The 15,721-nt window shown below is 38.8% G+C and overlaps 1 protein-coding gene across 4 annotated transcripts; it reads right to left on the minus strand.

The window, feature by feature from the left end:
• Nucleotides 1–761: 761 nt before the first annotated feature.
• Nucleotides 762–15,457, minus strand: LOC145482630 (uncharacterized). 4 transcript variants are annotated; one of them, XM_081461240.1, is made up of 3 exons: nucleotides 14,636–15,457; nucleotides 12,688–14,017; nucleotides 762–3,801 (listed from the first exon to the last, which is right to left on the minus strand). In XM_081461240.1, exon 3 carries the CDS (start codon nucleotides 3,654–3,656, stop codon nucleotides 2,931–2,933), a length of 726 nt encoding a protein of 241 aa, XP_081317366.1. In that variant the 5' UTR covers nucleotides 3,657–3,801; nucleotides 12,688–14,017; nucleotides 14,636–15,457; the 3' UTR covers nucleotides 762–2,930. The 4 variants fall into 4 exon arrangements, with proteins under 4 accessions (XP_081317366.1, XP_081317363.1, XP_081317364.1 ...); XM_081461237.1 differs by having other exon boundaries at nucleotides 762–11,025; XM_081461238.1 differs by having other exon boundaries at nucleotides 7,021–14,017.
• Nucleotides 15,458–15,721: the final 264 nt, after the last annotated feature.

Below are 15,721 nucleotides of genomic sequence, written 5' to 3' on the forward strand. Positions count from 1 at the left end.
AGTAACGTGTCTCGCCCAAGAACCCAACACAATGTCCCCGGCCAGGGCTCGAAGCCCCACCACTCGATCCGGAGACAAGCGTACTAACCATCTTTCCACGGTTACCGCTAACTCAGGATTTAAGTGAACCAAACAATATAGACAGAAAACCGTAATGAAATATTACAAAGTTGATATCAAAATTCCCTCTAATCGATCCGCCCGGGTTAGCTTAATCGGGCTTTGAATAACCCGGCCTTTGTTGCCAAGTAATTGTACTCAATTCATCTCACCTCAACCAAATAAACTTGAAAAGTCTCATTTACAATCATATGACAGATACTTGCTCAAAACAAATTCGAATTGGAATTCGTGATTCATATGCATGAGAAAATCCATTTAATCCCAATCGTGGACACGTATTCCCGTGAAACTGGTCTGAAAGGGAGGCTTTTTCCTGAGTATCAATAACGGAATTATAAAAAGAAGTCTCAACAGTCTTAACTTCAACAGGGCACTCTTCTAACTTTCTATTGCTTTAATTTTGTCAGTTAGTCTTACAAAGCTATTTGTCAGTAAGCCGACTTGTCAGTAAGAAAACAAAGTTCCCGCATTTGAAATGGCACGCGGAACGCTTAAGAAAATAACAAATTTCCTATGTCTTGATTCGAGTTCCAGAGACTTAATTATTATTTATTCGTTGAACTAGTATTAAAAACCAGCCTTCAAGTTAAAAGTGCGGGTCAATTTGTAACAGTTTGACAAAGCAAAGGGTGGGGAAATACACAGCGCTCCGAAACATGTCACAACATTTCGGTGCTAAAGGAAATATTATGGTGCGAAAATAAAATAAAAAATCTTGTGCATATAGAAAAACTTGTCGTAATTGAAGAGGAGATTTCAAAGCAAACTGTCAGCTTTTCGGTGCAGAGTTTTCCATTAACTGGCGCCGATACGTAGACGACGTAGCGTTGCAAACAAATACAATTTGATACATTGAAATGGTTTTCGAAAAAGGCTTTTTCACCGCTCAGTAGGATGTTGTATGTAGCTGGTGGTATAAGCCCTCCTTTTACATGCACAGGTGATTATCTTCATCTCACGAGCCATTGTTTTAGCCTTTCTGAGATGGATTCGTGGCCACACCCCATTAGGCTACTTCTGTAAACAACGAGTCCAAAACAACCAAAGTTTGTTTTTACCGGGGGAAGATTTTCCCGTCAACACGAAGAATTACTATTGGTTTTAAAAGACCAAGTTTACAGTTCGTAAACAAGAAGCAGGAAGGAGTCCTATCTGTAAACACTTTGTTGAAACTTTAACCATAAACGAACCCCTTTATGTACTTGGATGATCGAAAGTTTCAAAGTACATAACCGACAATTAATTAGTTTCAACAGGATGGTAAATGTAATTCTTGGCATTTGAAGGTCCCTCAACTCTAAGCCAAGCGATAAAGTTCTTTGCGTTCTACCACGAGGATATTTTCATCTTCCGTAACGAATTGATGAAACGTTCAATGGCTAATGAACGGACTAAAACCATGCATATGCAACGAAAAATCTATCTTTTTTTGTCAATTTATTCGTACGTGTTTGGTGATTTGAGAATCTTGTGTTAAGAAATAATAACAAAAAAAATTACCTGGAAGCTAAAAGGTTCACCTCCTAGGGTTCTAATAAAATTCTCATAATTGGTTCGCAGTTGTGATTGGCGAGCGCAACCAACATAAAGTGACCGTAAATAAACAGGCCGCGGGCTTTCCATTCAGTGGTTGATCACGTGACAACTTCCATTCACCAAGAAGCAGCCACCTGTCTCTACTACTCCGTCGAAGCCAAAAATGTGTCAAGAACTTGTTGACATGTGTCAATAGCACCCTTAAATAAAGCAGCATCTTTTTCATTCACTTGAAAAGTTGGTTTTAATACAATACAGCTTCGTTCAGGAGGGTATGGCTGTGAATTTCCCTTTACTTCTGAGCCAATCCAAGAAAATATTGCTTAATTAGGTTTTATACTCGAAATGCTCGGTGGCTTATTACCAGTCGTAATGTAAAATTAGTTTGAATTCGTTACGTGCCAAAAGAATAGGGGCTCAGAGTGCAACGTGACTTGCATATAGTTCCCTAGTATCTAAAGCAACGTGGAAGAATGACTTCTAATGCAAATCGAGGGGGAAAAAAAACAACGTGATTAGCGAATTGTACATAACTCGTGGGTCACGAAAGGATAATGCAATAAGCCACTGCTACTCAGTCAGTAACTAATGTTTTCCGCACAAGAGACTTAAGGTTTTCAGCCAAAACCGCAATTCATACAATTGCACAGTCTCATCACAAAGAGCTCTCATTGATAAATAAATTTCTCTTTATTTTTATGTTTCGTGATGACACAAGGTACGAATTGCTTCAACCCTTGTTTTATATTAAATTGCAAGTTCTAGAAAAGCTTTGCTTTCCCCGTTTTTCTTTTCTTTTTTTTTTTTTTTTTTTTTTACAACACCACAGTCCCCTTGGTTTCTACGGTCCTATTTGAAATAAAATCATTTTTTGTATAGAAGCTTTAGATACAATTATGAAACCAACCTTTCTATAGATATCTATATCGCGTCGCGGTTTGTGTTAGCAGTCGGATGTTAATTTTGAATATATGTTTGTTTGGCGGAACCCACGCCAACCAGTCATTTCAAACAGCTGATGAATCCAATTCACTATTTCCAACACGGGAACGGCGAAAGTTCTAAACGCAATGCATGGCACATAAAGTTTACTTTAAAACAGTCTTCCGAGATTATGATAAAAAAGACGTATGCTAATTGTCCCTTCGTACTTGACTATTCTTCAACAACACTGTGCGATTATTTTTTTTTACCTGAGATTATTTGTGTTTGCTGGCCTGGTCGTTTGCATTTCTCACGCTAATAAACGTTATTTTCTGTCACGTTCATCGTCACTCGTCCATGTTAAATGCTATAATTGGCCTGAAATACACCTCATCAAGGATGGAGCGATCGCTCTTCGGAACATGAACGAACGCATTTCTGGAGAGCTGCATCTTTTCAAAGTCGAGCCTAGGACGACGTCTTTTCTTGTCATTGGCGTTTTCATTTACCTCCAAGGTGCGTTTAAGTGGACCGGAGTCGCTCGGCGTTCGACTTCTGTTCTGGATCAACTTGTGCGAACCCGTAATCTCGGTGAGAACACTCGGCGGCAGTAAATCTGTGTTTGAGCTTAATGGATTTACTAGGAGTCCACTTACTTCGTCATCTGAAGATTCAGTCAAGTCCGCGGCGGTGTCTGATTCTTTATGCCTGTTTGCTTGATTTGCATATTTATTAACTGATAAAGTTAGGCGCCCTGTCGATGTATGAAGATTGGTTGAATGGATTTCAGCTCCTGCCCTTACAAATCCGCATGTTTCCTCCGAGTTCTCGTCTCTCTCCCTCGCTCGTTTCAATCCAGGCTGTGCCGTATCCTTCCGCTTCGCCACCAAAGCACTTGGTAAGCTTCGACTTCGCTTAGGATTACTATGAGCCTTTCCGGCAAAGTCTAAATCGAAAGGTTCCGACCAGGAGTAGTAAAAAGCTGGTTTTATGTTGCGGTTTTCGTCGAGCCCGTGCCGACTAAGCTGGAACGAGAGCGTGTCTATACAAGGCAAACTGCTTGTTAAGGCCATTTCTGTGGGGATTATGACCGTTGCCTTCGGCTTGTAGTAAGCCTTACTCCGCGCGAGCTGATGTAGTCGACTAGCTTGGCGCGGAGCGCGGAGTGCTAGCCCGGTAACTAGTCCAATTCACACAACACACTTGCCATCGGGCCACCTGAAAACATATAAGTTCAACTATTAATGGGGCGATATGATTGGTTAAAACCAATCAATTGCACCCGTTGAGCCATTATCTCTGACAACAAAGCAGCAGGTCTACTTGGAAGCGATCATCATTCATGAAATCCTACACGAGAAATTACTCACTACTTAGAGTTTTTCATCCCATTTGGTTTTTATCATGGATTTGGGTTTCTCAGTAAGTCTTTTTTAAATTTATTTTTTATTTCAGTTTTTGCTTTACGTGCCTTCGATGGAATTGCGTGTCACCTAAATATAAAGTAACCGATTAAAACCTTATGTGATCCAAGAAAATGTATTCGAGTGAAACTAAAACAACGAGGGCCATCAAATTAAATTAAAATTGTCAGTCGATGGCTTGAATATTGCATGTTACGAGACCACAATATATTTGCGTCAGGAATATTAAGAAGTAAGAGAAAGCTGTTTGCGTTCACATATGTTAGGAACCGAGTGTGTCAATTTTTTCAGTCTTTTTATATTTTTCCTATCTGCAAATAGCACAAGGCTGGCCGGCGGGAAAAACACAGACATCTTTCAAATTGCGTCGTATCGATGATAAGAATTATTACAAAGAAACAGTTAGAGGTATAGCTAAGGATTGTTTGATTAAAACAGGTTCTTTTCATTTTTCTTGACTCCACTAGCACTGAGTGACCACTTCTTGATCGGCGCTTCAGAGAAAGTTCTAGTTGACGGAGTTTGTTTTGCGATTGCAGTGTATACATTAGTGGAATTCTTGTCCTTCAGAGGAAAAGACACCGGCTCTTTTGTCTTAGATTTCGTAAACAATCTTCCATAATATTTAAAAGCACATTGTGAGATCCTGTAGGGCAGGTTCATATCGAGATGACTGTCACGTTATGCTAATTCCTTGTTCAGTAGCGGATCTCAAAGAAGTTTTATCTAAGATTGCACCACGTGTGCAGAGGATCCAAGAGAAATTGACTGGGTAGATTATTGAGTTTCTTTGAACACAACACACAACAACAGGAAGGTGGTACCAATACACATTATTCTCTGACAAAATTTAAATGCGAGTGTTAGCAGTTAAATCGACGTGCACGTTTTGCGAAACCTATACCCACATGGTGTCTTGAGTGGTGGTGTTTATTTTGTTGTTTTTGTGCCGTAATACGAGAAGTCGAGATGCTGTTCTTTTGGGTGCTCTTAGTTATCTGAGAGTTTGAAAGTTTCATTGACACATATTCATACTAAGTAGCGCCGATGATTAGCTTAGGTTCATTCATCTGTCCGCCAATTTGTACTGAACTTCTTTCGCCTATCCCAGCGTCAGATATGGAAATACTCGACTAATGACAATTAATCAATGTTCCAATGAAAAGACAGCGCTGACAAGCTGCTGTTTTCATTTCGAGTAAATTATTGTACTTTTCGCAGATGTCCTAAGCCATGCTCAGACTTGAGACAACTGGACGATCAAAGGATTTGTTAGATGATAAAATGAACTCCCAGCCCACGTTATGCTTTTCAAACTTTTCTGTCCATACAGACGTGTGTGCTAATTGCTTTCAGTTTATGCTGATAGATGCTAAAGATAAAAAAACCACGTGGTGAAGGAAAAAAAAATCACCCCAAAGCACATAAATATGACATGTCTGGAATTCTGCTCTCGCAACGTCTATCGAGAAAACGCTACGATCAATACGTTAATAGTAGCCTGCGTCGTCCGGAGGTTAGGGCGTTTTCTCTGTACGCAAATTATATAGTGACAGTTTCACGGTCACCTGTACCAAAGATAATAGGGGTTATATTTATAATTCAGCTTGTTATTCAGTTGAAACGGTTGGAATCTATGGATTTGGAGAAAATTATACTGGCTCAGTTCTCGGTGTAAAAGGAATTCACATTTACAACGACTCCACGAGTAAAAATCAAACAACATCTGGGTTAAGAGCAAAAATAAAACGAAAATAAAATAAATACAGAAAACATGCAGTGATTCAACAAGACGTCTTTCTTTCCGCACTTTTTTAGCATAATTCACGCCTTCTTCATAAATTATGTTATGAGTAGCTTCAAAGGTTTTGAGACTGGGTTTTCACGCTACATTCTCCCAACGAACTGAACGATTACATAACGCATTCTGGCTGGCAATCTTTTTTTTTTTTTTTTTTGAAAAAAAAAAAAAAAAAAGCAGTATTTAATTCGTCAAAATCTCCACTCCGCTGATTTTAAAATTCTTTTCATTTCGCAGCTATGGTCTTTGTAGAATACAATTACAACTTGTTATAATGAAGGTGGCAACATAAATAGGAACAATGAACAAAGAACAAGAATCAAGATCGATCGCAGGTTTTTAATTCACCAAACCGTAATTTTCGTCCTGGCCTACCCCGTAAGCCCGAAAATTTTCACAAAGATAGGAACAGATCGCCAGAGCAGTTCTGAAAAAGTTAATACAATTTTGTCTTCTCATTAAGCAGTCATTCTTTGTTGTAACCACAACAATTACTTTGCACTTCAGTCATTAAGGATTCACGAATTTTTGTTTTGAAATGCAAAATAGGTCGAATTAATTTCAATGAACTAATTTCTTTTAGCTTGAAAGCCGCAGCTGCTATTTTGTACGGTCAGAAATCACTTAGCCACAATACAAATGAACGAAAAAGCTGCTTAAACATCGATTTACAAATTTGAGATACAAATGGTCCCGCTTGAGACATCTTGAAGATGAATAAATTCCCGAAAGTCGCTTGTAGTCAAATGAAAATAAATAAAAAGGCATGATCGCCCTTTCTTGTCAACGAAGCGACAGCATTGAGAATAGATCGTGAACACCTACCCTTTCATAGGCATTCTTCACAGATTTCTTTAAAATGGTTTCATATTCTCTATAAGAACTGTAGGTAAAGTACTTATTTTTTCTCGCCAACCAGTCGATAATTAAGCCAATTTTATGAAAATCTTTGAAATTGTTTACACGTTCGGCTTGAATTATCCAAGTGTCAAGACAAAAACGGAATCCTGATATATCTCGCCTGATTTTACATTGATTCTACGCTCATTTGATCATGCGATGCCTTAATTATTTGCCAAGTAGATCAGTCACTTCATCGCCTTCTCGTAACCATGCATAAAGGATGAATTCGTCCACGTCTAGTCGAAATAACTAAAATATATCTGATAAACGCGAGGGTGCGTTGATGAAATGGATCGCGGAATAACTTACTTTTGCCAATGAAGCGTTCCCTCCGACAGATTAAAACAGCGTCAAAGACTGAAATTAAATTGGCTTAAAGCATGTTTAGAGCAACTGCCTCATAGTCGTTTTACTATAAATGTGTTACGTTGTACTGAGTTGCATTGTTTTAAGGGTCATTGTGCCTGTCTTGAGTTTGAATGCAGAACAACTGGTCGCTTTCCGGACGACATAAATGTTGCCATGCCAACATCACGGTAGTGCGTTTTCTATGTAAATTCGACAGCACGATATTGCCCAGCACGTGTGGATAGGTCAAGGGTGTGCGTGGCTTAATGCCTGCTCTTTGCTTCTGCTTTGCTCAGAGAAGAATGGTTGAGTGGTTCTTTCCCTGCAAAGAGACCTTCTTACTTTTTGTAAACCCTTTGATCTGTATTGATCAAGAAAATGAGAATCCTGGTGCGCCAGCTGGATGACATGTTTTCTACCTTAAATATACCTGGTCGTATTGGGATCAACCACTTTCGTTTGTTCGACTTGTCTCCCAACAACATTGAGCTCCGTTTGCAAAACTGACTTGATTGCAGCACGATAAAAAATAATTCTCAATTTTTCGCGCCCGTTTCTGGTTGAAATGATCTACAACGGCTTAACACTGGTTTCAAAAACGCAGACAGAGAACGGTAAACGTACGGATTCCTTACGATAAAGCCAACTACGAAACAACCAAAAATATTTTCAAACGTCGTTGTTTATAGTGGTCAATGCGCTTAGCTACACTTGGCCAGTTCACAGGTGTGCCATGCACTTAAACTGAAAGAAACAAACATATCAACTAAACATAATAGGCTTAAAAATCCCAACTGGCGGGATGCAGGCCAGTTGGCTATTTACAAGCATGACTGAGGAGTTGAACTAGGGTCTACCGGAGAAACAACTCCAATTTTAGTGGTCAGAGCGGGACTTCAACCCGCAACCTCCGGATTTCAAGTCTGGCGACCTAACCACTCGGCCACGCTGCCTTCTCATGGAACCATGCAATCCAGCCAACCGGCTTGATCAGTCTCACTGAATAGAAACATGTCCTAACAATATGGTCAGCCATTTCTGGAAAGTGTCGTGAAAAGTATTCCCAGTGATTGGGCGTTTCAGTTATACCAAATCAACTAAACTGGGTTTACATTTCAACAGTCCTTCGAGCGATTTCATGGAAGAATACTTGTAACTAGTTGCTTCTAGTTTTGGATTTCATATACATTGTCCACCTTGTAACATTAGCAATGACAAAAGCGTTGCTTCCCTTCGTTACTATCGCTACTATCTATAGTCAGGTAGGTAATCAGGGCCGTAGCTATTAGCAGACAAACTGAGGCAATTGCCTCAGTGATTTCTATCAACTCGATGCTAGTGGGCCTTGCGAAGGCCGAGATGGGTTTGAAAAACTCACATGATCCATTCTTACTAGTCCAGTTACCGTTTGCAGTAAAAACTACCGAATTTTGGTCAGCCTTTGTATTGATTAAATTTCTAATATACCTGATAATTAATCTTTGGAATGAGATCTTGGCCTCTTCTTGAAAAAAGGAAGGCATTTAACAAGTCCAATTCGTATTGCAACCCTCTTAAAGTAAGTACGTATATCGTCATCTGGCTGAAAGTATTAGAATCCTGTACGGCTCTTCTTCTCTTATTCGTGCTAGTCCCATGCTATTTAGTGTACGTAAAAAATTCATTATACATGTATGTATTTTTATACGGAACCAATAAATAGACAACAGTCATGGAAAAGTGTCTTTGGAAGTCTCATGTTTGCAGGTGCGACTCGGAAGTTTATTATTAGCCGAAACACTTGCGCTTGCTGTTTGTACTTTGTTTATAACGTCCCTGCTTAGAGGGAGACGGCTATTTTAATCTGACACTTAAATAAAGTTATTTTTCGGATGCAGAACAATGCCCTGGCTGGCGAACTAAATTTAGTTATCATCGTTTCGTTCTTTATCAAACCGAGAGGTGCCAAGGAGAAGGCAACGTCGGCAAGCGTTGATTCGCCGCTGGTTCAGCTTTGACTGAAATTTGATGTATGATGGATGTCAGACTATCATCAACTGATGTTAACTGTCAATATTTGATCATATCAAATCAAATGCGCCCAAACAAAATCAATCAGCGGTTAACAGTTTAACTCTGTAAGGCACAAGGACTTTTGGCCCAATTTATCCACTTTCTAGTCATGATGTTGCTGAGCAAGTTGATGGTTCTACAATACAGCTGACGAATAGGTCAATGGGGAATCTCAGGGACTCTACTTCCCTTAAGTCACAAGGAAGACTGTTCCAAAGAATGGCGCCACTATAGCTAAAGCTATTTTTATAATAGTTTGTGCGCGGTTTCTCGCCTCTCGAATTTACAACTTAGATTTTCTGGAGCCAACACTTGCAAAAACTTATAAACCATCGTAGCGCTTTGAATTTGCCGCTGGCTTGTTAAATTTTTAAACCCGAGAAGTTTGAACAGGTGACCAGCATCTACGTCATAGTTTGAGTAGGTCAAAACACGGGCTGCACTATTTTGTATTCCTTGATTACAATTGGAAAGCTTTTCAGCGGGTGCCTGGAAAAGCGTATCAAAAAGGTGTGTAAAATGTAAAATGTCAAGTTTTTTTTGTTTTGTTTTGTTTTGGTTCGGGAAGAAATATTTATTAGTTGTGTAAATTCCATAGAAATACATGCGACGAATTGGCTTTAGCAATGCATAGTTTTTATCAGTTTTTTTTTCTATCTTAAGGGCAAAGGTATATAACATGATTATGACTGATCGAGAAAGTACGCGTGCTACTCAAGTTTCATCTTCATCCATGTTTATTGGGGTGCTTGCATGTTGTCCCCGCTATGTATTTCATGCTGCCTCTTGTCGATCTATCAATCATTTTCCATCAGGTGGTCTGCTAGATCCACGTTTGTCACTCCCCTTCGTGAATTTTCAAAGTAAAACAATTTTGTTAAGTAGGCTAAATTAGGCCGCCATCTTTGTGGTGTCCCGATGACCCAATACAGCAAGATCAGATAATTAATGATAGCACTCAGTTCAGCAGAGAGATGCCCCACCTATCGTCGTACCTTGAGATCAGAAGTCGCTAAGGGTTTTAAAAGAAACTTATCTTTGAAGGGTATTAAACATGCTGTTTATTTACTGAAATCACCATGTTAAATTCAGGCTTTGCCAGTTACGTTTCAGCGTTGTACATCCAGGTTATGCCTGTTTTTGTGCTCTCCTTGCCTCTCCCTCACAGTCAGTAGTGGGCACCCTCGCTGCCTCAGCTCGGTGTCGTTTAGTTGACTGACATCGGTAAAGTTGAAAGAAAAAGGAGTGCCAAACTACAGAAAATATTCGATCTAAATAATTTCAATTCTATTTTGTATTTTGTATTTTAGGAGTTCTTACTGATGAGCGAGGATGCATCTACAAGAGTAGTATACCTACAATGAAAATGCTACTTGAAGGAGTCCAAAACTACAGGAAATCAAATATTTGATCTGTTTAACTCTTCGATCTTAGTCGTGTTTATGTTTATTTGATTTGATTTGATTTTTTTTTTACTTGTTTAGAATACGTAAAATTATGGTTGGGAATGGATGTAACCTTCACTGAAATGACGAACGGCTCTGTATCATTATGTTTATTTAAATCTTGTTCGCCTTTTTATGTAAATATTGTGAAGCTAGTTAGAAGCGCATGCAACCAAATCAAATCTGCCGTTCAATTTTACTATTTGTTTTCATCGCAAAAAAAATATATTTGTCGCCCCACTCGTGTTCTCGTTGTATGTGTTTTACTGCTGTAGGTATCCTCTCACATCAGTACTAACTCATAAATTTAAATTAAAATTTGAAATAAAATTTGAATTGTTCAACATTCAGACATTTATGTAAAAATATTGATCAATATCTTCCGTACCGGGTTAAGCTGCGTTTAAATTAGAGCGAGGATTATGTTGGGTAACAGCCATGGAACCTTTCAGGTACTTCCCAGTTTATTCTGTCAAGTATAACAACCATAGTTAAACTCGATACTTCTTTACCTTTAAAGTTTTTAACCAGTTGACTCTCTGGTCCAATCTGTGCACCACCAAACCGCTTTATTTTCATATTGTTGTCAATGAGGCTTCACGTTGAGTCTACAAATCCAGTTTGTTTTCTTTTCATCGAAATTTTAGAGTTCCAGTTACTACGCGAGCGCTAGCTAAAACGTCGTAGATCAGAGACCACCAGCAGGGTGCTGCTGTGATGCAGTAACGTCTGATCAAAACCCGATAATTTTTTGTTTCACATTATCTTAAGTTCCTAAGCTTGCTTGCCCTATGGACTTACTTGGCCGCCCGTCTCGCGTTTATCGTAAAAGCGGGATTGACAAGTCTCAAAAAGTGAGAAAACGCCCTTCTTGGTGTCTCGCTGAGTCTCAGTAGAACAAATGGACTGCAAATCGAAAATAACTGAAAGACACGGACGGCAAGTATTTTTTCGGAGAACGGCATCTTGTCGCGCTCAGTTGAAGGGTGATTGATTGCCTTTCGGACAGGTAGTCAGTTAACCTGATGTAATTTTTTTTGAACAAAGATACGAATAATACTGTTTATTCATGTCGTACCGTGATGCTTCAGAAATTATACATTTCTCCACGATTGCCGACTCACTATGTTTATCCCCACTTTCGCTGTATAGCGGAAATTTAAGTTTCCTTTGATAACCCACTTTTTTTTTTTAGTAGAATTATTAACCGTCGAATGGGGTAGGAGTCTAACGAATCGAGATTGGTCAAGGCTTCAGCTGGGGAGCTACTGGCTGGAAGACTCGCCAACCGTTGTAAACAAACATGGAGCACGCATGTAAATTAATCGTCATTCCACCCACGCATAAATACTATATGTTGTAGTGACTGAAAGTCGATGAGAAACGGTTGGTAGATAATCAATGGGTTCCCAATAGTGGAGTGTAAAATTTACTGCCAAGTTTCGAATTTTCGTCAGTTTACCAATTCGTTCGAATTTTAAAATTTCATAAACGGCACAAAATATCTATTCATGGTTTGGTTGTAAAATTCTCAATGAGTTTGTTTTTCCATTTTTTTTTTCTTGAGTATGATAACCTTATACCGCCTAAGTAAGTCCGATGAATGAACGACGCAACAATTTTTTAAATACGGAAACCAGTTCAGTTACCAAACTTTTCAAAGGCCGGCAAGTTGAATAAACAAAACGGCTGAATTGGTGAGCTGGAGATGGGCATGTTTTTAATCAAGATCGCATTTCCCAGCTTATATATTTTCAGAATTCTTTGAGAACCAATTGTCCAAATTTGTAGATACACTTGTAATTTAGAATTTGGGATATAAAATCGCAGACGCAAGCAACTTCGATATCATACGAAAACTTAATAGATGACATTTTCTTTCTGATTGAAATATTTCTTTGTACAAATTGAAGCGGTTTGTGTTGGAGCGGCTGAATCCCGCACAATATTTTGCGGTCAAATATATTACACCGGTGCATGTAACAGCTATCTTCGAAATTTTGGCCTACATGCCGGATGTATAGACTAAGCGTAATATATTTGAATTTATTTTTTTCCAAAACTTGCATGAACAAAGCAAATCTTGGCCGTTAAAAAATGCTTGTATTAACTGAAAGAAACATGATCTTACCGTTTATCATCTAGAGTTTCTTGGATTGAATTTGTCGAGAAACTAGCTTCGATAATTTCTCTCCTAGCCAGGCACCTTGTAGGGCTTTGAACTGAATGGGGGCTTTTTAAATATGTGTAACACCATGAGGTATCAGTTACGTTTCCTGAATATAATTAACATTGACCGAGTGAGAGTTAGATAAACAATGAATTTTAAGCGAGAGGCTGCACGCCGAATAGTAATTACAGCTGTAGTACTCTTTCTGCGAACATAAATTAAAAATTATGCATGTTTTGAAAACCTTCAGAGAAAAGTTTATTGCATTGTGAAATCGGCCATCTGCTTCCAGAAGGCCAAGTGTATTAAAATAATCTTAAAGGTTTGTATATATATAATATATTTTTGGAGTTTTCTTTGTATACTGTACGTGCCATAAAAATTGACAGTTGACGTCAAGAAACACGTTCGCCATATTTTTTCATTACACGAAACCATTCGTACAAACACAAAAATATATGCATGAATGGAAAACATCAGGCAAAGTACAAGATTAACTGGATCCGTATGTAAATGCATGGTCATGTGTCATCATGAAGTAAATACGACCCAACATTACATGAGATAAGCTGATATACAACCACTCGCTCAGTTTTTTTCTGCTAAAAATATTAAAACTTTTATGATCCCATTTATCTCACATTTAATTTTTGGCTTATCTCTAAATAAGCGACAGTGCTGTAAAACCACAACATGTTTCCATGTGCCCAAAACTTATTATAAGCTTATTCTAGATAAAGCGAGAGCGATAAGATGATTAGATTCTTTCATTCACTGCTATCGTTTGTGAAAAAGTTGTTACCACTATCGACTATTGAACTAAACGTTTTCGTTAGCTATTAATTTTCGGCTTCTCAAGTTTCTAGTACAATTCAGGCGACGTATTCAAGGAAATCTTTATCCTGTTTTAAAACAAAAAGTTAATAAAATGTTTTGGTCACGTCCACCGCAGCCACCCGTCAACTGCTCTTCAACGTCACACTGTTTTCCCGCCAAAATCCTTCTGCGATAGGGTATGGAATTTGGCAGCTCCATGGAAACGAACCTGATACGCTGGGATGGCTGTGCTTTTGTAAAGATCCATTCTGTTTAATAAAGAGGCTCACTTCCCAATCAAATCGCTTAGTGTTTTAGAAATAACTCTAACCATTATTGACAAAACTCTCAAAGCTTTTCAAGTTGTTCGTGCACTGAAAGAAAAGGAGAAAAATCTACATGCTGAGTCGAGAATGTCATCTCTCTTGACGACAACTCCTTGGCAAGTCCAGCGAGTGCTTGATTTCCTACTGATCTAGAAAAGGACCAAGCAAAGATATCTGCTGTTAATTCTCAGTTACATGCACAGGATATCAGGAAATATCTTCTCAGCTGTGACATACGAAAAAGTACGTTAGCAGGCATCGATCACGTGATTATCGGGACTTTATTTACCATTTTCTATTCCTGTAAGGTAATGATTGCCAAAAGAATATGTTTTCTATTCGAATACAGTGAATCTCGACTCCTCGAACCCTCATTTTTTCGAACCTCCCGATAACTCGAACCAAAAGTTGTTCCCTCACCCCAGTCGAACACTGTAATTTTACTCCCGATTTCTCGAACTTTGCGATTTTTCGAACCAAATTTTTCTTTCCCTTGGAGGTTCGAAAAATCGGGATTCCACTGTAGTTGCCTTTGAATTTGGAAAACAACGAGGCCTTGTAAATCAAACAAAAACCGTCAATCAAAATGTTTGTATGAATATTTAGCAGGAATAATAGTTTCAGAGAGCTTTAACTTTCCTCTGCCAGCTAGCAAGAACACTTCTGGGATTTTAAATTATTATGTTGCACTTCCTCTTGCCATGACGGTCGCTTCTAGTCGATAAATAATCTGATAAAAACGATCGCTTTTTGTATTTATATATTACCTTGCGTGTTTCTTTGTTATCAACAGTCACTGTTTATATTCCATTTCACTGACATTTATGCGATTTGAATTGGAAAACGTGGAAACGTCAATTGGTCTGGTGTTCTTCTTCTGAAAATGTGCGTTAGATTGAACCTTTCCTTAGCTCATCCTGCTGTCAATCTATGTCGTGGCAATGAGTAAAAAGATCAAACTTCTGCCTTGGCAAACTCCAACCCATCATCACTTGTGCCATTGCGTGCTGCTCCGAATGCTCCGTAAATTCAAAACAATCAACAAGGGCATGATCTTTGAAACAGGCCATCGATTATTTCCTCTCCTCTTCCAGGGGGTCAAGAAACAATTCAAATCATCTTCTTTTGAAATGACGAAATTGCCCTCGGCCAAAACGGTGGAATCACTCGCATAAAGCACGACATTTCCTCTTCAAGGACACACACGGCGAGTCCGTCAAAGGCAAATATCAGTTGCCTCTTCTGAAATTCTAACGGTATTTTTCTCCACTGACGGCCAGTAACCGTCGAAAGACACATCCTAAGCTTCTGCTATCAATAGAACATCGAATTACACCACTGCAATTCTCACAAATTGAGCGAAAACTAGGCCAAAAACTTTGCATGCATTTGGCCGCCAACTCATTACTCTCTACTTCGAGGGGGTCAATGTTACTGAATAAATTCAAATGAATGCGGGCCGTTGAAATTGGCCTCTGCAAAACGAAAACAAACGGAAAACGGTTATTATGACAGAGATGTTCTTCTTTATCCACCATTACGCAATTTTGATTTTCTTTTCTTTACCACAAAAATGCTATCATTGCTAGATTTGCAAAAACTGTGAAAAAGGACGCCTGTCTTGAACCGTAGCCATGCTATTTAGCAAACTCCAGCTTTGCACGAAAAGTAAGGAAATGCTTTTCTTAAATGGGAAAATATTCACCATGTACTGTTTGTTCTCTTAAAATTAAAATGACAAATGCTTTTTAGCCAGAACCCATACATTAAAAGCAATTTCTCTCTTTGAGGGGATTTGAACAGCATGGGGGCATTTCCTGGAGATGAATCGAATTCCACGAGACGCACGTGGT

This window comes from Orbicella franksi, chromosome 3 (assembly GCF_964199315.1).
Source record: "Orbicella franksi chromosome 3, jaOrbFran1.1, whole genome shotgun sequence".
Classification (NCBI taxonomy): Eukaryota; Metazoa; Cnidaria; class Anthozoa; order Scleractinia; family Merulinidae; genus Orbicella; species Orbicella franksi.

Bases quoted from the DNA above. Each gene is read 5' to 3' on its own strand.
- LOC145482630 (XM_081461240.1), bottom strand. From the start codon at position 3,656: ATGGCCTTAACAAGCAGTTTGCCTTGTATAGACACGCTCTCGTTCCAG.